The sequence below is a fragment of the Nilaparvata lugens genome, chromosome 9, assembly GCF_014356525.2.
Source record: "Nilaparvata lugens isolate BPH chromosome 9, ASM1435652v1, whole genome shotgun sequence".
NCBI classification, from domain to species: domain Eukaryota; kingdom Metazoa; phylum Arthropoda; class Insecta; order Hemiptera; family Delphacidae; genus Nilaparvata; species Nilaparvata lugens.
In genome coordinates this window covers 2,285,538-2,310,449 of record NC_052512.1, presented here as the reverse complement: position 1 = coordinate 2,310,449, position 24,912 = coordinate 2,285,538, and the positions used below count along the sequence as shown (strand labels likewise).

General features: G+C 33.3%; 1 protein-coding gene across 1 annotated transcript in view; it reads right to left on the bottom strand.

Annotated features, from left to right (window-relative positions):
* Positions 1 to 3,544: 3,544 nt before the first annotated feature.
* LOC111059859 (zinc finger RNA-binding protein) overlaps positions 3,545 to 24,912 on the bottom strand; it is a 90,645-nt gene continuing 69,277 nt past the window's right edge. The window contains exons 18-20 of the mRNA XM_039435754.1: positions 22,914 to 23,120; positions 16,570 to 16,735; positions 3,545 to 4,336 (exon numbers count right to left, since the gene is read on the bottom strand). Coding sequence (XP_039291688.1) covers positions 4,275 to 4,336; positions 16,570 to 16,735; positions 22,914 to 23,120 — 435 coding nt within the window. The 3' untranslated portion in view covers positions 3,545 to 4,274. The remainder of the gene's footprint in view (positions 4,337 to 16,569; positions 16,736 to 22,913; positions 23,121 to 24,912) is intronic.

Sequence of the window (24,912 nt, the reverse complement as noted above, 5' to 3'; positions counted from 1 at the left end):
TCTATTTTCAATTGCATCAAGCAAAAGCAAAAATAACATGATCACTGCTAATTTAATAACTGTCAACGAGAAATATTAATTGCCAATGGATAAAATTCGCTGCAATTAGTCTACTATTCTACAGAGCACTTCCAACACATCAATTAATAATTCAAATGATTAGACTCAATGATTTCCATGCCAAGCTGTGGCCTAATTTATTTATTTATTACCGATAGAGGGCAGATCATAAGATGCTCCTAGCAAATAGTAGGTCCGTGATACAAAAATTTGAGCTCAGTCTCATATCTGAGATAACTTGAGAGGAAAAATTTATCATCCAAGTGGCAGCTTACTGAGACAGAAATTTCCATCGTTTGTTGAAAACTAGAGAGAAAATTATTAGCTGTGGTTATAACATTTAGCAATATAATTTGAAAACATTGCATGATTAAATACAAATATTCGCTGATGTCAAGATGAGTGCATAAGAGCAACTGGGTGACACCATAAGGCATCGCTAACTTTTGATTGCTTTTTAAAATACGCAGTTGAATGTATATTTCAACAGAGTTGAATGTGTTGTTCAAACTGAGGTGATAGCAACGCAACTAATCATCACACTTACTGACAACGATTTTTGGGTAACTGAGTATTATAGAAATGTATTTGAATGAAACTTGAAACGGTGCTATATATAATAACATTTTCATCGAGGGAGAGCACCTTTTCGGATACAAAATTTTATGACAGTGACGAGACAATTATTAATTTATTATTCAAGTTATATTCAGCAAGCAATTTTTGTTTGTATGGATCTCAAAACGATTATAAGGGCTTTGGTAGAATTCAGGTTATAAATATTTTACAAAAATAATCTGATCATTTAATTCCCGTAGCGAAGCACGGGTACCCTGTTAGTATATTACAAATGCATATTATATGGTATATTGACTTGTCTTATACTCCATCCTGGGGTCCCCAAGAGGTAATAAAAAAAACAAGCTAGAATTTTTCAATTTTGGCTCCAATAAAGCACTAGGCTTTATAGGCTTACTTTCAACTTAACAATTTTTCCAAATTTTCATGATTTTTACTTAAATGCCCAAAAATTTTTTTGAAATAAGGTACCTATTTATTAGGGGAATGTGTCCCCCCCACCTGTTCACGGTAGAAACTATGTCCAGTAATCATAACTGTGAAATTTTTCGGGGTACTCTCTAGAGCTGCTGGAGCTTTGTTCAAGAATGTGCACGAAACTGAATAAACTATAATCAACTAGAAGCAGTATAAGCTATATTATCTCCTACTATCTAGTCCGTACGCACTCAACCAATCTATATTTTTGCTGGTGATACCTAGATTTTATTTTAATTTTATTCAATTATAGGTATGAGTATGTATATGTATAAGAAAATAGCTCATAATTATTATCAGTGCTATTCTCTCATCCCTTATTATATTCCTCGACTTACATAGTAAAATATAAATAAGATATGGCATTAGATGTTGGCTGTTCCAGCCACAATAAAATTTAGGTTCTATTTCGGGGGGGGGATAAATCCCCCATATCCCCCCCTGGATACGCCACTGGGTGATTGGACTAGGCCCTACTAGTAAACGTATTTGTTAAAAAGAAAAACTGGAATAATAATTTATTATTATTAATCTATTGTTATAAATTATTATTAATATGTTGAGAATGACGTTGATTAATAACATTCACATTGGAAGATAAAATTCCAAGGCAATCCTTGTAGTATATTTCCTGAAAATTTTTAGATTATGTCAGAGTCATAAAATAAGGTTAGTATATTACAAATGCATATTATATGGTATATTGACTTGTCTTATACTCCATCCTGGGGTCCCCAAGAGGTAATAAAAAAAACAAGCTAGAATTTTTCAATTTTGGCTCCAATAAAGCACTAGGCTTTATAGGCTTACTTTCAACTTAACAATTTTTCCAAATTTTCATGATTTTTACTTAAATGCCCAAAAATTTTTTTGAAATAAGGTACCTATTTATTAGGGGAATGTGTCCCCCCCACCTGTTCACGGTAGAAACTATGTCCAGTAATCATAACTGTGAAATTTTTCGGGGTACTCTCTAGAGCTGCTGGAGCTTTGTTCAAGAATGTGCACGAAACTGAATAAACTATAATCAACTAGAAGCAGTATAAGCTATATTATCTCCTACTATCTAGTCCGTACGCACTCAACCAATCTATATTTTTGCTGGTGATACCTAGATTTTATTTTAATTTTATTCAATTATAGGTATGAGTATGTATATGTATAAGAAAATAGCTCATAATTATTATCAGTGCTATTCTCTCATCCCTTATTATATTCCTCGACTTACATAGTAAAATATAAATAAGATATGGCATTAGATGTTGGCTGTTCCAGCCACAATAAAATTTAGGTTCTATTTCGGGGGGGGGATAAATCCCCCATATCCCCCCCTGGATACGCCACTGGGTGATTGGACTAGGCCCTACTAGTAAACGTATTTGTTAAAAAGAAAAACTGGAATAATAATTTATTATTATTAATCTATTGTTATAAATTATTATTAATATGTTGAGAATGACGTTGATTAATAACATTCACATTGGAAGATAAAATTCCAAGGCAATCCTTGTAGTATATTTCCTGAAAATTTTTAGATTATGTCAGAGTCATAAAATAAGGTTAGTTTTTTTACACATAATTTTGATAGAACTTTATTCCAAAATAAACTTGCAAACTATAAATTATGAATTAAGATGGACTAATCCAAGTAATTTAGGAATTCCATGACTTTCCATTAGGTATTCAATTGGCTATTCATCTACTCCAAAACAATAACTGAGATGTGTTTACCTAGTAAAGTCTAGAACTCAATTTTAAACCCTACCCAAGTCGAGGGTTTAAAATCACGCTGTTTCAAGTTCTGGACTCGACGATTTTTGATGAATCCATGACTCGGAAAGAGGCGTGAATCTAATTCAAGTTCTGGACTTATAAGCCATTCAATCAGATAGCGAAATTATAAACTCCAGAGTCTAACGAGATCTCTAAACTCCTGGGTCTTTAAAAGCCCTCGACTACGTTAACGCTCTGACTCGGAAAGCCAATTTTCTGACTCCAGAGTTTAAAGCCGGTTAGTCTAGACTAGAACTTAGGTAAATCCCGAGCTCGGAAACCGGCCCTGAATGTTCTATATGTTTGACTAAGTGAAAACGTTTAACGTAAAAACTGAATTACAATTATCAATCTTAATCATGTCTCTATGTGGGAAAGGATATTTTTATTCATGCTGATTAACCTATCAACGAGATTTTATTACAATCACATCATTATGTGATTGAATCAAAGCAGAAAGTCCCTATTGACAGAATATTTTTTGACTATTGACTTTGATGGCAATGCTGGTCTCATTCCTCGAATAGCACAGTATAATTATAATAGTTCATAAATAATGATACCTGGCTTAAAGGTTGCTTCAAAATACAATAGAAATTTTCTATTAGGTACCTAAATATAATATTGAGGTCAAGATTGAAACAACAGAGTTTTGAAAAAAAAACATTTAATCAAACATCTAAAATAAACAATTGCTTCAAAACTCATTATATTGGTTTTCATTCAACTAAAAGACTGCATTTTCTGCTTTCGGCTTTCCCACAATGCTCAGCAGCTAATGGAAGTGAAACCCAAATTATAAAAAACAAAAATTCTACGGTGTACAGAATTTCCTTACAATATTCAGTGTTCTTACAATCCTTCATATTAATGATAGTCTTCATCCTTACAATCCAATGATCAGTCCAAAATGAAAAGAGAACGATTACAAATTACCTAATTTTCATAGAGCAAACAATAATCACTTTACAGAGGGTCGAGTAAGCTACTATAGCATCAACTCATGACTAATATTTTCACATCAATACTTTACGAACGATTAATTATGTAATAGTAATATTGAACTACGTCATATAATAATCAACTAAAACACATAGATTTGCAGAATAGTTATTATTAGTACAGTATTCCTCAGTACAGGGTGTCGAGTGTGGAAGCTGTGAGTAGCTGAAGTTTGATGAATGGGATAGTATTTCCTTAGGAAATCTAGTTTTATAGACAGATTAATAATTTATCAAGACTGTGATAAGCATAATAATGATCAAAGTTTTCTGTAACAACCAGCGATCTTATTTTGAATAATTCTATGTCACAATGGACGTATGATTAGAAAGAACTAAAATAGTACATAAATCACAGAGATCCTATCGGTTGAGAGGATGTACTCATTTCTCCATTTTCACTGGAGTAGCCGTTTCATCCTTCTTGTCTTTTTTCCCATCTCCGGCTGAAAACAGAGAAAACCAATTTTAATAACTGAGAACTACAGTTGTTTATATTGTAATTGATTTTTAATATTTTCCTAGAAGTTGCGTAATTCTGATGAGTGAATAAATTAATATTTTAATTGACTTCAAGGGAATACAAAATTACAATGCTCATTTTTTTAACCTCTAATCACTTATCATAAGACATAGACAAGCTGTCAGCCCCTCTGACCAGCGTGTCCTCTCTACCATCCGAGAGGCCAGATCGTCAATTTTTGCAAGTTACAGAGATTGAATATTCTATAGTGAGGTCCACGTTATAATGCGGTGTTTGATTAACAATGGTATTGCTATCCTTGTCTATCATTCAACAAAGCGAATAGCGCTATCTCTTTCACGCTTTGCTCTGTTGCCAGATCGTCTTTCAAGAATGTAGAATTAATAATTAATTACCAAAATTATTGAAAAATATAATTTCTCGCTTCATAAAATAATTTTAAACGAGAATGAACAGCTACATTAACATCAATAAATCTGTAACAGCTACCGTCTATAGAAGGCATTGACAAGACAAGGATCGGCAGCGTTGTTCTCTTATCTTTCTCCACTGCCAATATAACATGGACCTCACTATAGTACTTTATTTCTAAATAGTGACCGAATCTTGGCAAAAATAATTGCAAAAGCATTCGTACACAAATTAAAAACCTCAAGTGAATTCTGCGGTAATCTATTTCAATTTCTATAGAATAGAATAGAAATATTTATTAGCCGATGAATACTTGAAATAGTACAGAGGGCCATGTCACATTTATATGGATTACAATCCGGAATACGGAACATTCATAATTATAAACTTCAATAAAAACTTAACGAATTACAACAAACTTTTAAACATTAATCAATACAACATAACGATTATTCTAACAATAATATATTAGTGAGCTTGGAAGAAACTATTTACAATATGACAAGGGAGATCAAAGAACTCTCTTGAAAGCTTTTATTAATAGGACCTCAGATTGACAATGTCACTTTCTCAGTCTTACATACCTAGAGAACATTTAAATAATTACCCTGTCTATAGTGGGGTCCACGTTATAATGGCAGTATTTGATCAACATTGGTGTTGCTATCCTTTTATAGTATCGTAGCATTGCCAAATCCGTTTTTTCAATGTAAAAGTATAATAAATTAAGGCAGAGAATCGGCAACGCTGTTCTCCTATCTCTATTCACTGCCAATATAACGTGGACCTCACTATATGCATTTCTGATCTACACTTCAACGTATGCAACTAATTTTTCACTTTTATCGGAAGGACCATAATATACAACCTGAATACCGTGATAATCTGTAGTGATAATAAGCCCGTACATAATTATTACACTGTGTATTTGGAATTTCCAAATACTGGTAAGGAACAAGATTTTTTAGTAGTCTTATCAGAAACACCACCCTGCTGAGTCGTCCACATACCCAATCAATGAGACTTGTCCAAGTTAACTTGGTATCTAGCATTATACAGAAGAGTTCAACACTCTCAATTCAATTTGTTCCATCTCTCAGATCGAAGAACATCGTCTTCGTTCTAACTTTATTTAAAGAAAGGTAGTTAGTCTGTAACCAAGTCGATACATTTTCGTAGATACTGCACATCTGGGTTCTCAGCAACTCCAAATCAACATTACTGGATAACAATGATGTGTCATTGGCATAGCTTACAATCTGATTTTCCATGTATAAAGAAATATCATTCACCATTATGATGAACAATGAAGGGCCCAGTACCGAGGAGCCTTGTAAAAACCCGTATCACACAAATGAGAAAAACAACTATCAACACAAAGTCCCTGCTTGCAAGGAAGTTACATATAACCTCAAAAGCTGATTAACTGGACCCCCAATACCATAGTCAGCAAGTTATGCTACTCATCATTGATATTTCATTATTCAAGAATCGAAAACCTGATTTGATATATCTGAACCGGAATATTGTTTTTATAATGTGTAATGCATAATTTCGTTACCAATAAGTTGTTCGAATTTAGAAATGTGCCGCCAAAACATATAAATATGGCCCCTTCATAAGAACATGGGTGTCTAGTCTAGAACTCTTTCTATAGACCTTGTTCAGTCGAGGTCATCTTGCATCTATTTTACTATAGATGTAAAAAAACTATTTTTGTAATTGGAAAGTGACTCTTTTTGTCGATCTAGTTAAATAGGCCTGCAACTGACTCGCTAATTTTATTCTATGTGCCGGTTAAATTTTAACCATGATTAATCCTACGAGAACCAATCAGAGAAGCCGTCTTATCAAAAAGGCCTCCTCTGATTGGTTCTCTTGAAATTAATTACGGTTAAAATTGAACTGGCTGTTGTGCAACCGGGCCTATAATGTGTTCAACACCTTTGAGTTGAAGAACACTGTGCAACCAGCTGTTGGAGACAGGAACCCTTTAGTCCCAAAAAGTATTGGTGCCAAAGTTGCTATAGTGAAGTCCACGTTATAATGGCAGTGGAGAAAGATATCAGAGCAACGTAGCCGAACCTCTGACTTGTCAATGCCTTCTATAGACGGTAGCTGTTACAGGTTTATTGATGTAATATTAACTGTTCATTCCAGTTTAAAATTATCAATTATATTTTATTAAGCAAGAAATTATACTTTTCAATAATTTTATAATGAATTGTCATAATTAAGATGGAATAGTTTGTTAATTTAATGATCAATTCTACATTGTTAAAAGACAAACTGGCAACAGGGAGGTACTTATTCTGACTTACTATGGTTTGTTTCATTCCCATCTCAATTATGGGCTCCGTCTTTGGGGTAACTCGAGTGATATGAAGAAGGCATTTAGTTGGCAAAAAAAAGCAATTCGCTGCATTGTTGGTCTAAGGAGTGTTGAAAGCTGTAAAAATAGTTTTATCGAGCTTGGAATCATGACTCTCCCTTCAATATACATTTATTGTAACCTGGTCCATGTTAAAAAAAACCTAACTCTATCAACAAGACATAGCCATCAGCATGAACATAGAACTAGAAATAGGAATAACCTAATTACCCCATACATCAGACTGCAAAAAACATTCAAAAGCTATAAGTATCAACAATACTTATTATTCAATAAATTACCGACAAGAATAAAAAATTTACCACAAAAAAGTTCATATCTACAGTAGCACAATGGCTCAAAAAACAGGCTTTTTATACAATTGACGAATACCTAAATCATAACGTGAGCATCTGACTGTTTTGTATATGTATATATGTATACATATGTGTATATGTTTAATGTTATGTATATATGTGTTAGCGGTACGATATATTGTTAGTATATGCAATGCTATGTTTTGTCAGTATCTATTCAGCTTTCAATGCGACCGGTCGTTTCGGCAGCTCCGTAATCAGTGACCTTTGCCGCTGCGCGATAATTCCTAAGACGAACTTTTATTTACTTGAAAATCTCATCATGGCTCAGTGCTTCAAGTGTGAAATAGATTTCACAGAAAAAGAAATCTCAGCCGAGTGTAGCGAGTGTACTAATGTTTTTCATCCAAAGTGTACTAGACTTGAGTCAATTGATAAGTTTAAAAAAATGAACACTCAAGCAAGAGCCGTGTGGAAATGTGATAGTTGTAAGCAGGACAAAAACAATCCAGGTCAGTCATCGGACATTAACTTGAAACAATTTTCCTCTGATATAGTAGAAAATTTACGAAAAGAAATAACCGATTTGAAAACATTCTTTACCTCGAAATTGGACGACCTACAAACAAAACTAGAATCTATCAACACCAAAACAGACACTATAAAAACACAAATAGACACTGTCACACAAGAACACAATAGCTTGAAACTCAACTTTAACAACCTCGAGAAAGAAAACTTGGAAAATAAAAAACATGTTCAGAGACTAGAGAAAGAAATACATGACCTGCAGCAATATACCAGGAAAGACAATGTTGAAATTGTAGGTAGGCTATCCCCGAAACCCAGGGTGAGAATTTACTGGCCGTCATGGATGCCGTCGCAAAATCGTTGAATGTGGAGTTTAAAAAGAACGACCTATCCATTATCCATCGGATGCCAACCGCAAAAGGATCCACTTCCATAGTGGCTAAATTCTGCTCCAGACAGAAGAAGATGCAATGGATCACCGCTGCGCGTCAAAAGAAAGGCATCAAAACAACCGATGTGTGCGACAAGCTGCCTCCTTCAAATGTCTATGTAAATGAACACCTCTCTCCCTACTACAATGGACTACTAGGCAAAGCGAAAAATCTTAAAAAAGATAAAAAACTAGCCTATGTCTGGGTTCGTGACTGTAAAGTTTTCGTGAAAAAAACTGAAAGTTCTCGCACAAAAAGAATCATGAGCGATGAGGACTTAATAGTATTTCAGTAAAATGGGTGTTTATCAGTATTTTTACGAATATTAGCACAGTATTACATAAAATTATTTTTCAGTAAAAATTTTCAATACTTCCATTAATATTAAAAATTTGCGCAGTTAGGCTGGTTGTATTGATTTTTGATTTCTTAATTCGAAAATTTCCTTTTTTTATCACTTTTTTCTGCTTCTGAACGATTCTATTCTTACTTTTTTCTCCACTTTCTTACCTTATCTTATCTTTTTCTTCTTCTTTGTTTAATGAACAATAATTTTGATGATTCACTTATACATGGCAGCGTTAAAAATACAATTGAAATAGATGATTTCTTTTCATTCAATCCATTCATTTATAACAGTCAGGCAAATAAACTTTTTAATGTACTTCATATGAATATTCGAAGCATTGGTAGGAACTTCGATGAATTCCTTTATTTTATTAGCAACATTAGTACTAGATTTCATATTATTGTTTTAACAGAGACATGGCTAGATGATTCAGCTGGATTTAATTTTAATATTGATGGTTATACTCCTATTAATAAAAGTAATGTGTTTACAAAGTGTGATGGTTTATGTGTGTTTGTAAGTAATGAGATAAAGTTTGATAGGATAGATGTCAATATAGAATCTGTTAACTTGATAGCTATAAAGTTTGAACTTGATAATACATTGTATAGAGTACTAGCACTTTACAGATCACCGTCTCTAGATGTTAATGCTTTTCTTATCAGCCTCAACGCTTATCTTCATACAGAGAGGTCTGATAATTATTCTACCATGATAATAGGCGACTTGAATATAAATATTATCAATAATGATTTTCAAAGTAACGAATATCTTAGTGTCTTGCAACTTAACGGTTACAAATAATTTATAAACAAAATAACACGTTCACATAATAATAGTAAAAGTTGCATTGATCATATATTTTTCAAATCTAAGTCAGTAGAGGAAAACGATGCGTTTGCAACCATTATAAAAACTGGTATAACTGACCATTATTGTATTTCTTTCCATTTAAAGCTCGGTTCCAACACTCATCACAACCCTCCAAAAAATAAAAATACGCTAACAAAAATTAACTATGAAGGGCTAATGGATGACTTAGATAAGGAAAACTGGAATTTCATAGAAATGATCGATGGAAATAACATTGATGAAATGGTTGACGTTTTCATCGAAAAATTAGAATATAATATTAATAAATACACACAAAAAATTGAGCTTCCGCATAGGAAAAGACCATTAAAAAAGTGGATTACACCAAGCATGGAATGCGCGATGAGAAAGCGTGATAGAATGGCCAGTAAACTTAAAAATCAACCTTTTAATGTAACTCTAAAGGAGCAATATAGAAACTATAGAAATAACTTGAATACCTTGATCAGGAATGCTAAAATAGAATACTTTAATAACAAATTTCAATTGTGCAGGGGAAATTCAAAGCAAACTTGGGAAAATATCAGAGAGATTCTAGAAATTAAGAGAAAGTCTGATACTGAACCAAACGTTGATGTTGGAAGTTTCAACGAGTTTTTTGTCAATGTAGGAGAAAAATATGCAGCCAACCTGCGACAGAACATACTTAATCAAGAAGTTCCAACACCTTTATCCAATCCTCCTGTAAATAGTTTTTATTTATATCCTACAAATTCTGTTGAGATCGGCCACATCATAAATACTTTGAATAACAATGCATCCCCAGGTTTAGATGGATTTACAGGCCAATTTCTGAAACAAATTGCTCCCTATATTGTTAGACCTTTGGAAATTATAATAAATAGTTGCTTCAGTCATGGATACTTTCCAAAACACTTTAAAATTGCTAGAATTATACTAATACATAAATCGGGTGATAAATCAAATCCAGCGAATTACAGGCCTATTAGTTTAATAAGTAACCTGTCAAAAATAATGGAAAGACTTTTAAAAAAGAGATTGGACTATTTGAATAAGCAGGACATCATAGCAGCGAATCAGTTCGGATTCCAGCCAGGGAAATCAACTAAGGATGCTGTTATGTTGTTAGCAGATTTAGTTAACAGGAACTTCAATAAAGGATCCAAAACAGTTGCAATATTTCTAGATTTAGCTAAAGCTTTTGATACCATACCTCACTTAACTTTGATAAATAAGCTTGATGGCTGTGGAATACGTGGACTGGCTAAAAAATTAATTTTGAGTTACCTGGAGGATAGAATGCAAATTATGACCTTAAACAATAGAACAGATACACGCAAGATACACTAAATATTTTTTCATTTGTTTTTTGAAAATCTTCAAATCATCATTACTTTTCAAGATTTGAGGTAGCTTGTTATAAAATTTCCTACCAATATAATCTGGTTTTTGTTCAAATAACCTACTATTGTGACCCATTATATGATAATCTGCTCTGTTTCGCGTATTATACTCATGAACATCTGAATTCTGGATCACACCACTCGTTTTCACATGCATTACAACTTCATATACATACAAAGATGGCACAGTTAATAGACCAAGCTTTTTAAATAAAGGCCTACAAGAGTCTAACCTATTCACTTTCTCTATACATCTGAGTGCCTTCTTTTGAATCTTAAACACTCTGTCCATATTTTGTTGAGATGAATTACCCCATACTAAAATAGCATACCTAATATGAGATAGTATAAGTCCATGGTAAGCAGTTAACAGTAGTTTTTTATCATTCAGCCTAGCAAGCTGCCGCAGGACAAATACCCCAGATGATATCTTATTACATATCCTCTCAATGTAAGGATGCCATGTTAATTTCCTGTCCAATAAAATTCCCAAGAATGCTACTTTCTCTTCTTGGTCTAATTCATTTTCCTCTACAAACACATTTATTTCTCTATCCTCTACTGAATTATATTTACTTTTGAATTGTAGGAATTGACATTTCTTACTATTTATTGTTAATTGCCTTTGCTTCAAGAATTGGACAATTGACTGTACTCCAGTAAAAGCATTTATTTCTAGACTATCTAATAAATAATTGTTAAAGATAAGCGATGTGTCATCAGCAAACAACAGAGCTCTATGATCAATAACTCTTTTGGTAATTGGTTCACATACAACAGAAACAGTAAGGGACCCAGAATTGAGCCTTGAGGTACTCCAGCCTGGACCTCCAGTTTTTGAGATTTAATTTTTACTATTTCATTCCCATCCACCTTGGTAAGCTCAACACACTGGTTTCTACCTATGAGATACGATTCAAACCATTTTAGTTCTATACCATTCACACCTACAGTTTTTAGTATTTCCAATAATATTCTATGGTTCACACAATCAAAAGCTTTGGATAAATCAAGAAATATTGCGGCTGCCTTCTCACCTGAATCTATTATATCTATTAGTCTTTCAACAAGGGATACTATTGCAGTCTTAGTAGATTTCCCTTTCTGGAACCCATGCTGTTCATCACATATGAAATTAATTTCTTCCAGGTGCATCAATAACCTATTTAAAACTACTCTTTCAAAAATTTTACTTATTACATTTAGAATACTAATGGGTCTATAATTTTCAACTCTTTCAGAATCACCGCTTTTGAAAATTGGCAAAATTTTTCCTTGTTTCAGATCATCAGGGAAAATACCCTGCTCTAGTGAAGTATTAAGGAGATGCAATAAAGGGTCCAGTAATTCATTTTCACATTCTTTTAAAATTTTGCTTGAGACCCCATCCAATCCTACTGTTTTTTTGTTATTCAAATTTTTTATTATTCTTGACAACTCATCTCTTGATAATGGATGAAATTTAAATACCTTTTCAATTGGCTCAGCATTTAATGTAGTTGTATTATAAGTATTAGTGTTCAGTGACTTTTGGAGATTATATGCAACCTGTTGATAATATTATTGAAAAAGTTACAAATGTCTATACTATCATCCATATAATTTCCATGTTCATCGATTATCCTAGGGACATTAGTAACTGTATCTTTTTGAGCTGCTCTCCTATTTCTATTAATTACCTCCCAAACAGCAGAGTTAAAATTGGTACTAGTTGTTAATATTTCAGCTGTTTTCTTACACTTAGCTTTCCTCACTTCTTTTGCATAGTTTTTCTTTAGACATTTGTATTTGACCTCACTCGGAACATCCCTCACTAATTTAAATTCCTCATAAGCTTCCCTAACAATATTTCTTTGAGTAAGAATATCTTCAGTTATCCATTCATCTACTTTGTTTAATTTACTTTTTACTTTGACTTTTTTTATCGGACAGCATACACTAATGTGAAATCTTAGAGTATCAATGAATTGCTTATATTTGTAATTTAGGTTACAACTGTTATAAACACTACTCCAATTTTCTTGAAGCAGTTCCTGCTTCAAACAATTTATATTTCCTAGCTCATATTGCTGAATTTCTTTCACAAAAGTTTTTTTCTGCTTGGATTCTGGCCCTGCAACTTAACATCTAAAATTTGATAGTTATGATCTGATAGATCTGAGCTACCTAACCTGACATTACAACCTTCTATATTTGTGAGGATATTATCAATAATTGTCTGTGAAGTTCGAGTTACTCTTGTATATTCGTGGACCTTAATTTCTAAATTATTCATATTAATAATATCTCTAATATCCTCTGTCATTTTATCCTGCCTGGCAAAATCAGTATTGAAATCTCCTACTACTATAACATTTGTGAAACGAGCGGTTGTAATTTCCAAAAGTGTATGGAGCAGCTCACAAAATTTTTGCCAGTCTCCATTTGGTGACCTATAGATACCTAACACTGCTACCTCGAATCGATCATCAATTTTTAACCTTAGTCCTGTCACCTCTAAATCCATCTCAACAGAAAATCTCTTAACAAAATCCAGTTCATAAGTTTGGGTATGTTTAGCATTGCTAGTGAATATACATACACCACCACTTCTATGAGCTATTCTACAAAATTCTGATCTCAGTGAATAACCTGGGATCCTAACTTGATTTATTTCCTTTATTTTTAAGCCATGCTCTGTGAAAATAACAATGTCAGGATCCTCCTGTTTAAGAAATACTTCTAATCTGTCAATTTTGTTGCGAAGATACTGAATATTTTGATGATAAATACTAAAAACCTTACCATCTTGTGCTACTCTATCTCTATCATTTGTAGCTATTTCCCTTTCCCTGTTTTGAGCCAATTTACTAAAAAATCGTTATTTGTTTTTTTGACTGTTTTTAAACCAGAGGATTGCAAACGGCTTTCAATCAGCTCTGCCAATCTATTACAAAAGATTACTTTGCCAGATCGATTTAGATGCAACCCATGATTAGTGAAGTTATGTCTTTTCAGCCTTTCATTTAGAAAACAAATCCCCAGTTGTTTAGAATTCTTATTTTTTAGGCTGTTGATTGTACTATGGATTGATTTGTTTGTCGAATTGATTGCTTCATTTAATTCTGGCCTATCAAACCTATTAGGAATAGTACTTATTATTAAGTTTGTTTTTTTGCTGAGTGGCACAATTTCCTTGATTTTTTCTGTTACTTGAGGAAGATGATTCAAGTTAGGTTCATTTATATTATTTGAGCCACCCAGTACAATTAGATAGTCATTTTCATCAAAGTCTTTAGTTTGCTCCCTAGCTGACTCTACAACTGCATTAATTGATGCACTTGGCTTGAAAAAACATTGGACATCAAATTTATTTTTTAATCTTTTATCAAGGAGATCACTGCAATCACGTCCATGACTGGACGTCAGTAGCAGAACTCTCCCTTTCCTATCTTTATTTCCCTCAGCTATATTTTTGGTTGCTGTCTTCAAAACCTCACTGTACGTTTTATTTCGACCATTTTCAGAGCATTTCCCATCATTTAGGTTAGATTCTATTTTTTTGCATTTGGACGGAGGTTCTATCATACATTTAGTATTATCAAATTTAGATTTTAGTTTATTTATTTCCTCCGACATTAGACTACATTGATTTTTTAGATTTAGTATTTCTTTTTTATGGTCTTCATCTTGTAATTTTATAATCAGTTCCAAAGATTTAATTTCTTCTACCATCCCTAACCTTTCTTCCTCAGACGTTTTTAGAGTTACTTCTAATTGGTTTTTTAAATTAGTGTGGCTACTTTGTAGTTGAGCAACTTTTTCGGCTAAAGTAGTTTGAAGAACTGGGGTTTTTGGTTTTGGCGTTTTTGAATTTTGGTTTTGGGAACGCGTAAGTACTCCCGCTATGTTTACATTTCTATTATTAACCTTCGGTGTTCTACTTGAGCTCATTTTCCTATCTAAGAAATTATATTACTTGCAATAATAATAATTGATTTATAAATGATAGGATTTTAATTTGGTTATAATTTTAGTCAAGTAAACTATCTGTTTATTTTTTAAATCTCGAAAACCTAACCTCAAACTAACCTCTAAACGGTGTTTGGCTTATTAAAATAGAATTAAGAATTAAAATCTAAAACAAAATGATAAAATGTGATCAAGAAACAATTAATAATGAAATAAACACAAAATTTGTACTTATCCGTGACTATTTATAACACAAAATCTTCCAAAACCCAGGAGCGAAATTATGTATGACTTTCATTCACAACCTCTCAAGGTCACCTCTCAAGGTACAGTCTTATCTCCCTTATTGTTCCTAATCTATTTAAATGATCTCCTCAAATTTATTATTCCAAACACAACAAAAATATCTTTTGCTGATGACACAGCGTTAATATTCACAGGTGAGTCATGGAGGGAGGCATATGAGAATGCAAATAAAGGTTTAGCTCTGGCCAAGGCATGGTTTGATAATCACACTCTTACATTAAACTTGCTTAAAACTAAATTTATTGCTTTCTCCTCAACTTCGATCGGCGAGCCACCTTAGGCATTGATGAGTGGATCAAGAGAAATATTTATTTTCATCTCTGCTGATGATAAGCTGTTGTTTTCTTGGATGATAATGAAGATGTTCCTATTAGGTTAATAATTATTACGTTTTAGGATAGTTTTTTCTATTTTCTAATATTATGATGGTAATATTATTTGTCCTATTATATGTTGCTCTATTTTTGATGCATCGAAAGCCAAGTACTTTTATCTCTTTGTTGTGATTGAATGCTTATTGTCCTAAAAATGTATTCTCATCTTTAGTTCATTTATTTATTCAATTTGCCTTTTTAAGATTAATTTCGAAAAGCCTAGTATCTCACGTTAACTTTTTTCTATGTCATGAGTGAATTCATCTTTATTTATTTAATCTTTCCATCTTTAAACTCAAATTAAAATGTCTAAAATTTAAAGCCTTACAAAACTCTTTTTTGTCTATAAATAAAAATTATCTCTTTTATTTTATCCTTTCATTTTAAGCTATTCATTTATAAATTTATTTTTTTTCTATTCTTTTGTTTTTTGTATTGAATCTATGGCTGTAAATGCTGAAAATAGAAAATGCTTTCCTTGTAAAATAGAACTCACTGCTGGCGCTCAAGTTGTACTTCTGCCGGCAGTGCCAAAAAAAGTTAATAAGGTGATATTATTAGGCCAAGATAGGCTTACAAGTATTTTTATTTGATAATATTAAAAGTTGTATTGTGTCAAATTTTGTTTATATTGTTTTTTGCACTTTGTTGCTTCAGTCTGCATAAGAATTTTGTATTTGTAATTTGTTTTTTTGGCAATAAATAAATTCAATTCAATTCATTCAATTCAAACTCATCTCCACATGACGTTTGTTTATAACATTTGTAATGTTCGATGACAAGAATAAAGATTATTGATTATTGAGCAAAGCGAGAAAGAGATAGCGCTATCCGCTTTGTTGAATTTAGACAAGGATAGCAATACCATCAAACACAGCCATTATAAAGTGGACCTGACTATAGTACATTTGACTGACCTTCACTCTCGTTGCCTTCGCCTGTGCTATTGTCGCGCCTGCGCTTGCGTGCGAATCCACGCTGCCCGCCCACTCCACCTCCGCCGCGGTACTTGGCCGGCGGCTGCAGCATCTCCATTCCCAACACTTTGTGTATCTGTCTGAACGCCATCAGCCGCAGTGCGTGCTGCAAACAATCCAATGCAAACAATATTGCCAATCAATAAACAACATTTACAAACATACATAAAATAAATTACAATCCAAATTATTACAAAAACTTTCATAAAATTAATACCTATGTAAGTTTATATTCATCAATTCTTTTCTCTATTGTAATTTTGATATTGAAAAATTGATATTGATATTGGCTGTCAGCACTCAAATTATGGTTTTGCAGGCAGCGCCTGAAGCACAGTATACATACAGTATGGAAACTTGACTAGTACCCTGAAGCAAAAATCCGCCATATTGTTAGGAAGCGCCGCATTGTAATAGTATTGATAGTAGGTTCGGATCACTTTAATGATCCGGATCAATTGATCTCGTTCACTGCCACGAGCCAATCAGACCAGGATTGGAACTTCCCAAGGCCACGTGACGTGTCTAGTATTTGCGTCATGTAAAAAGCATTGGTTAGATAGGCGTTTGATTACGAGTTTCCATTCTGTACTTAATCTGTGCCTGAAGCTGGCAAATAACGGCGGAACATGCATGACAAACATGTTCATCATCAGCGAGAGGTTCTAACAACTAAGAACAATAAATAAACCACTGGAAAATACATATTATAATGATTGAAAAATAAATCGAATATACAAAAACCTAACCTCAGAAAATATTGTTCGAAGCGTTTTGCTGTGATGACACAATAATGGATGACTTTGTATCATACATGTTCTACCGTTAGTGGCAGACCTAATGTGTTATTTTGATTGAAAAAGTTACTTCGTGTACATATATTTTATTATATATATATATATAATTATATAGATTATAACTAATATTTTGATTATAATTTTGCCCAACTTTGTATCAAGGATTATTTCAACTGTACTATTTTTATTATCATGGCGAAAAATTTTAATGATCTTTAAATCCAACAATTAAGACTCTTGAAAAAGAGATTGCCACCTCTTTCGTAAGATTAAAATTGATAACAGTATTACCTCAAACCGTTAAAAAGCTGCCAAAAATAAATTTTAATTAAATTGTAAAGAATGAATTGACCAATAAAGAAGTTTGAGGAGTTGTTAAGAATAGATGTATGGGAGGGAGCTTATATTATATATTCAATGAATGACTATTTTGAGTGTTCCATAATATTATGAAAGTTACTATTCCTGCTGAATCTACTCAGGATCGCTTACTGTATGTTGCATTCTGTATCACTGAATTTTTATGTGGAGCTTATAATGAATGAGCTTATTACATTGTAAATTGTCTGACAAAATATAGAATCTTTTCTAGAACCTCAATGGCTCAGATCATATAAAATAGGGAAGAATAGCTTTCACCATCCATCGACATCAATAGGTCATTTCATTAAGAACTACGAAAAAATATTTAATATGAATGTATAATTTTACAATGGATTTCAATGAAAAATCTGCGATTTTAATTCTATTGAAAGGTTGCTTTTCCTACAAACCCCAAATTATAGTAACAAGAACCTGGCTCCAATGAAAATTATGTTAAAATTGATAGAGCTGAAAAAAACTTTTGTCTTTGATTGCAATGTATTTTCCCAGTAATTTCAATTAGAATCACGAATAGAGAAAAATAATTTGTGGCTCAGAACATATAAAATAGGGAACAAATGTTTTCATCATCAGACTCGAAGCGAGCTAGGTAGTGTCATCATTGCCATTGATTATCAGTGACATTTATAAAAAAAAATTGAATATGCAAATTCATATTCCACAATCGATTTCAAGAAAAAATACAACGATTTGAAAATTCTATTGGTTTTATTTTGTGCAAGCCTCAAATTATTGTAACAAGAACCTGGCTACAATGATAATACGCATGTTTAAATTGAAAACTAAAAAACGGTCTTTCATTGCAACATAATATTCCCTAGTTTTTTTGTTTTGAATCAAAAGTGAGCAATAATTTATTGCTGGCTCAGAACATATATAGGGAACAGATGTTTTCATCATCATCATCGAAGCGAGCTAGGTAGGTCATCATTGCCATCAAATAATAATAAAGCAACATCGGGGCACCGAGCTTCGCACCGGAGTACAAAAACATAGAAGCATAAAATCATAGTTTATATTTATTGATTGATAAACAGAACACAATTCTTTAAAATGATTGGGGAAGGACTAACAGGCACAACAACTTTAAACTTTACACCTTTGGTAAAAACTAAAACATCAAACAGCCGCCATTTTGGATACAAGTATCATAGAACATTTTTATTGATGTCATATTATTGTTTTGAAAAAGCCTTCAAAATGATGTACCACACAATGGTTGTTTACATTCACAATATTCGAGTTACAACCCCTCATTTCTTTAAATACTAGAACTTCAATCAGCCGCCATTTTGGGTACAGATATTATACAGCATTTTTATCGATGCCATCTTTCTTGTTTTGAAAAGGCCTTCAAAATGATGTACCACAAAAAGGTTGTTTACATTTGAAATATTCGAGTTACAACCCTAAGTCACCCCCTTATGAGGGGTTGAAAACCAGTTGTACGTCAAAAAACGGAGTATTCAACCAATAGCTTATCCTGAAAGTTACAGTATTACATATATCTACACCAATCTCCAACTTAAAGAAGGGTTCCCATACATATGACTCGCTCCGTATAATGAGCCCAGCATGAGATCATCTTTAATCAGTTGCTTAAATCGCTGGTTCAGTCCTTGAAAAAAGCCAGGCATTGAAATACTGTTCAACAACAACTCTAGATAGTATCTGTCTGAGCTACGACCTTTCTATCTATTTCCAATCAATAGACAAGGTAAACATGTTATTTAAATGTAGTTACCTTCACCCCCTAGGGCAGAAGATAAGTGTCTAGTATTTATCTCCATAGAGTAGAGTAAGTATTTAAAGTAAAAAGATAGACTATCAGTTCTTCCTCAAAAGACAACTATTTTGCATTGAGTTAAATGCATTGAGCAATGTTAATTTTATTTACGTATGTTGCACATGCACATTGTATTGAAATTACTTAACGACCGCTGCACATGAGCAGTGGACGGTCAACAATGTGATCGTGAGCCTCACGCGTCATCGATCAAGTAGGAAACCGTCTGACGTTTGAAGCGAGGCATGATCACAGTGGTTGAATGATTCAAGCCGTTCAAGGATGGTATTCTATTTCACACAAACGGGGTGTTCTGGCAATATAAATATATTTTTGTTATGATTTTTCAATATCTGGTTTGGATAAATAAGAGAAGACCAGAACCAATTTTTTTGAGCAAAATGTCCTTGTGCTTAACACAGAGTGCCCCAGAAACCTCGTATTTTTGGTCCATTTTCTAGTTCTCAGCTATTTCCGCCAAATCCAGTCAACAGACATAACATTTCACTCTTGCCTTTTTTTTCCAGATTACAAAATTTTGAATAAAATGAGATCATTCGGAACTCTCTTCAATCAGTAGAGAGTAACAATTTTTCAAAAAATGAATAAAATTTAGAAAAAAAAATATAAATTTTGATGAATTTTAGTTTTTTGTCAACAATATATTTTTCCTATTGTCACCATTAACCTACTCAATCATAGGAGCAGTCGCGTGTTGTACTTTTTACAACATCCAATTTTCCAAGTGTTATATACTCTGTTTACTGTAAAAACATATTAATTGCATAATAATTACTTTTCCCCATATTCTTGGATTATTTTACGCCAATGCACATTTGGATGATTATCATTTCATAGCCCAATAAGGCACACCTAGCAAAGCCATCAATTCTGTGTTATTGGTTCGTTTACATTCCCCGTATACAGTCTTTCCCTATCTTATACACTGTCGCGACTAAATGGCATCTAAAGACTGAACCATTGCTCGGTTGATACTGCAACTCAATGGAGTGATGGGGAGAAAGTTTTGGAATGCATAGTTGACTCATTCAATGACACCACCCCCATCCGATAGTTTTGTGCAGCAAAATAACTGACACAGTTGTACTTTTTACAACAGCGCGACTGCCGGAAGGTTAAAAGCATTAATCAAAATCCCTGTAGGCGTAATTCTGTGCTCTACAACCCGAGACCAGGTAGAGCGTCCTATCTCGTATAGAATTCCAGGTACACCTGATAACAATGCTCATGTATTTAAAAAAACACACACCTGATTTTCAGCTTTAACCATCATCACTACCTTCATGACCTCACATTGAGATCTTAATGAATAATGATACAATGATATAAGTTCATAAGATCATGTTCTGTCAGAATCACTCTTTAGAAGCATTCAATTTCAGTATTTCCTAGTGGAGAGGCACCTCAAGGATGAACATTTTATGTTCAATGTTCAAACACTCGACAAACTTTCGACAGAATGTTCGGATCTCCTTATACTATTTTCTGGCATTATAATACCCGTGAGTGTCCTGTGTATTGGGATTAGGGTGAAAGTGATAGCTATGGGTGGAATGCCAGAATTTTAGCTCTTTAAAAAAACTTTCACTCGACCAAAACCCTAATTAAATCAAATCAAGTTTTATTCGATGACAACATTTACATAACAGATTCCGTTACACATATGATATTACAGATCATTGAATACAATACTGTTTGCTTAAGAAAATTCTTGTCTTCAAACAGGAGTGAAATACATTCAGAACTCAACTAAAAATGCTTATAAATTCAAATACAACTCTAATGCTTACAACTCTATATAAACTCAAATTAAAATACTTATTTGAATCAAGTTAAATTATTTTAATTCGTCCCACACACCAACACACATACACACACCCACACACCAAGGATAAATCATAATCATTAATAAGATAGTGAAAGAATATTGAAACAAGTGACTGTCAAAGTGATTCATCCAAGAATAGCCTAAAGAACATAGAAAGAACTTTGAATACATATAAATGACGCAGAGGCAATATAGATGATTCTCTGAATAGGGGGTATAATGATAATTGGCATAAAATGTGATAAATATGTGGAGGCCCAACAAGAAATACCATAACTCAACCTGGACTGTACAAATGCAAAATACATGTTCCGAGTAATTCTATTTGAGAGTAATTAGTAATTAATTATAGTAAAATTCGTAAAGTTTTCGTATCTGGTTATCAAAATCTCATTGATCATAGTTTTCTTTACAATCAAACTTTTGATTAAATGTACCGAGTATTTTGTTTTCTTTAAATTTCAAATGGATCACTTAATAAATTGGAAATTAATTAAGTTCCTAATTATTTAATTAGTAAGTTAATAGAGTTCACATGACTCCTTCAAAGTAGTTAGATATATTCTATTCCCATTTGGGGCGGGTTACATTTCTTAATTTTTCCCCGGTTTACATTCAAGATTTTGAAACCTCTTTTTTAGTGCCACTCTGATATGGCGTCATTAAATGTGTTGTCCCTTGAATGACGTTAAACCAAGTTCCAAAGAATTCTTCAACTTTAAAATAGAAGATTGTTGTCCATTAACACGCGAGTAGTCGCGCCCGCGGCGAATTGCCGCACAATTGTAACTTTTGTATGTAGCTTTGGAAATTTTCGTTTTCCAAGGTTGGCAGCTCATGTAATCCTCGCTGTGACTGTCCTCTAGACAATCTTGAACAGTTCAAGTCCTTGAACAGTTTGAGGATGACAGAATGAACGTTGACTAATTTCAATATATAGGTATTATTATCCCATTTTATATTCCATCTTCTGATTTAAACTTTCATTCTATCTAAATGTCGAAAAATGAGTCAAATAGAAAAGGTATATTCCATTCACGAGTAGATTATTTTATCCCATGAAAATTATAAATTCTAACAATTAATTTGCAGTATGTATTCTTGGAATCTCTTCCATATATTATGTTATTATATACTATTAAATAGTATATAATAACATAAAACACGTTAAGATTTGAAATTAATAAATATTGAAAGAGCATTGTCAAAACCAACTGTTTACAGTCTAGGAAGCCATAAGGGTTAGTGTGAGCAAAATGCCCACGCGCGAGCACTGACGTTCTGCAAGTCCGTGCGACTACTCGCGTGTTAAAAAAAAACATCAGTTTTCCGTGACGGACTCTATAATAATATTTGAAATGTATGGTTACCTGAGCAGAGGTAGTCATTGAATGTGTGGTCCCTTGAATGATGTTATAACCAAGTTCCAAGGAATTTTTAAACTTGAATATAGAGGAGTGTTGGTTACCTGAGCAGAGGCAGTTATGTCCTCGCGCTGTTGTGGGGTGAGCGACTGGATGGCGTCGGTGGGCTCCTTCTCGCAGGGGTCCATCAGACCAGGGCCACTCAGAAGCAGGCCACTGGCCACGGCCTCCATGATGCGCCGCAAAGCATTGCTCACTGAGATCGGCCTGCCTGCCGAGCTCACACACTTCTCAGCCAGAAGCTCCATCGCCTGCAAACACAATCAATAAATACATTTCATTGTCGTAAACCAACATTGGCGATTGACAAAGTCACAGTAGACAGAAAATATAAAAATACACATATAAAACATGAAAACTCGAATACATATTCATCCAAGTACTATCAAAAAATTATTTCAAACAATAAAATTGTCTTGCAACAAGCCAATTAAGGCTGTGCAAGGGATAAAATTGAATAAGTTTTTCGATTTGTATACTACTAGTAGTTCTGTGAACAGTAGACCTCACGCAGTATTCTCATCCACAAGTACTTGATTAAAACTATAGACCTTATGGAAATACAGCAATAGACTGGCTTCTCCACACATCTGTGTAATCTGACTTGTCAGCTGATTTATGATGAATAATTCTATAGTCTGATTTTTACTCTAATATTGGCGTATGGAGGAGGCTCCTTTTTCCTTTTATATTATCCTTGAAATACAAAATTTCCAAAAACCTTGTATATACGTCGACGCGCAATTTAAAAAGGAACATACCTGTCAAATTTCATGAAAATCTATTACCGCGTTTCGCCGTAAATGCGCAACATATAAACATTAAGAGAAATGCCAAACCGTCGACTTGAATCTTAGACCTCACTTCGCACGGTCAATCAAGCTATCAGAACAGTTTTTCCGATCATTACTTTTTGAGATGTGAGCGCCTGAAGTTTAAAGTTTTGGGACAGAACATTTCAAATTCAGTATGAGATAAATTCATGAGATTTAGAGGATAAATTCTTCATGATATTTTTGTGAAATTTATCCAAAAATGACCAATAATAAACTCAACAAAAAGTTATTTTTGGTAAATTGATATTTTCAGAAACTTTTTGATTTATTTAATATCAACAATAAGCAGCGCTTTTAGCTTCAGGCTTTGCATTGGAATAAGAGTTGGGTTTTCAAAACTGTTTTTCACTGTCAGATGATGTCACAAACCATAGTGAGGTCCACGTTATGATGGCAGTGTTTGATTAGCAATAGTATTGCTATCCTTGTCTATCATTCAACAAAGCGAATAGCGCTATTTCTATCTCACTTTGCTCTGTTCCCAGATCGTCTTTAAACAATGTAGAATTAATAATTAATTAACAAAATAGTTCATCTTAATTATGAAAATTCATTATGAAATTATTGAATATAATTTCTTGCTTAATAAAATATAATTGATTATTTAAAACGAGAATGAACAGTTATTACATCAATAAACCTGTTTCAGATAAGGTCTATAGAAAGCATTGCCAAGACAGAGGATCGGCAACGTTGTTCTCCTATCTTTCTCCACTGCCATTATAACGTGGACCTCACCATACTCTATGATGAAAACTGCTGTACCATCGAAAAGTATAGTCAGCATCTACAAAATTTCACATGTTTTAATGCCCGGTTGCAGAGTCGATAAATAACGTCGCCCATAGTTAACAGCGCGGACTCAAGACTCAACTATTTAACAGGCCAATTTCGTTTCAAAGACGTTCTGTTAGCTATCGCTCTGCCGATAGGTAACAGAGCGCCAACAAACAGGTTTTTCCGTTGCAGAGACGAAAACCCTACAGGCAGATGACGTCATCTGAGGCTACCAATAACTAAATTTGCTCTTTATTTAAATGCCCAAAATCGTGCTTATAAATCCACTATACATTCGCGCCAAGTGTATTTTAAGGTTATGTTGACTTGTTTGCATGTTCTAAAAGACAGACGAAAATAATCATACATAATAGTTGATTACATTATAATAATGTTAACTATTTGAAACTGTAGACAAAGTGTAAATAAA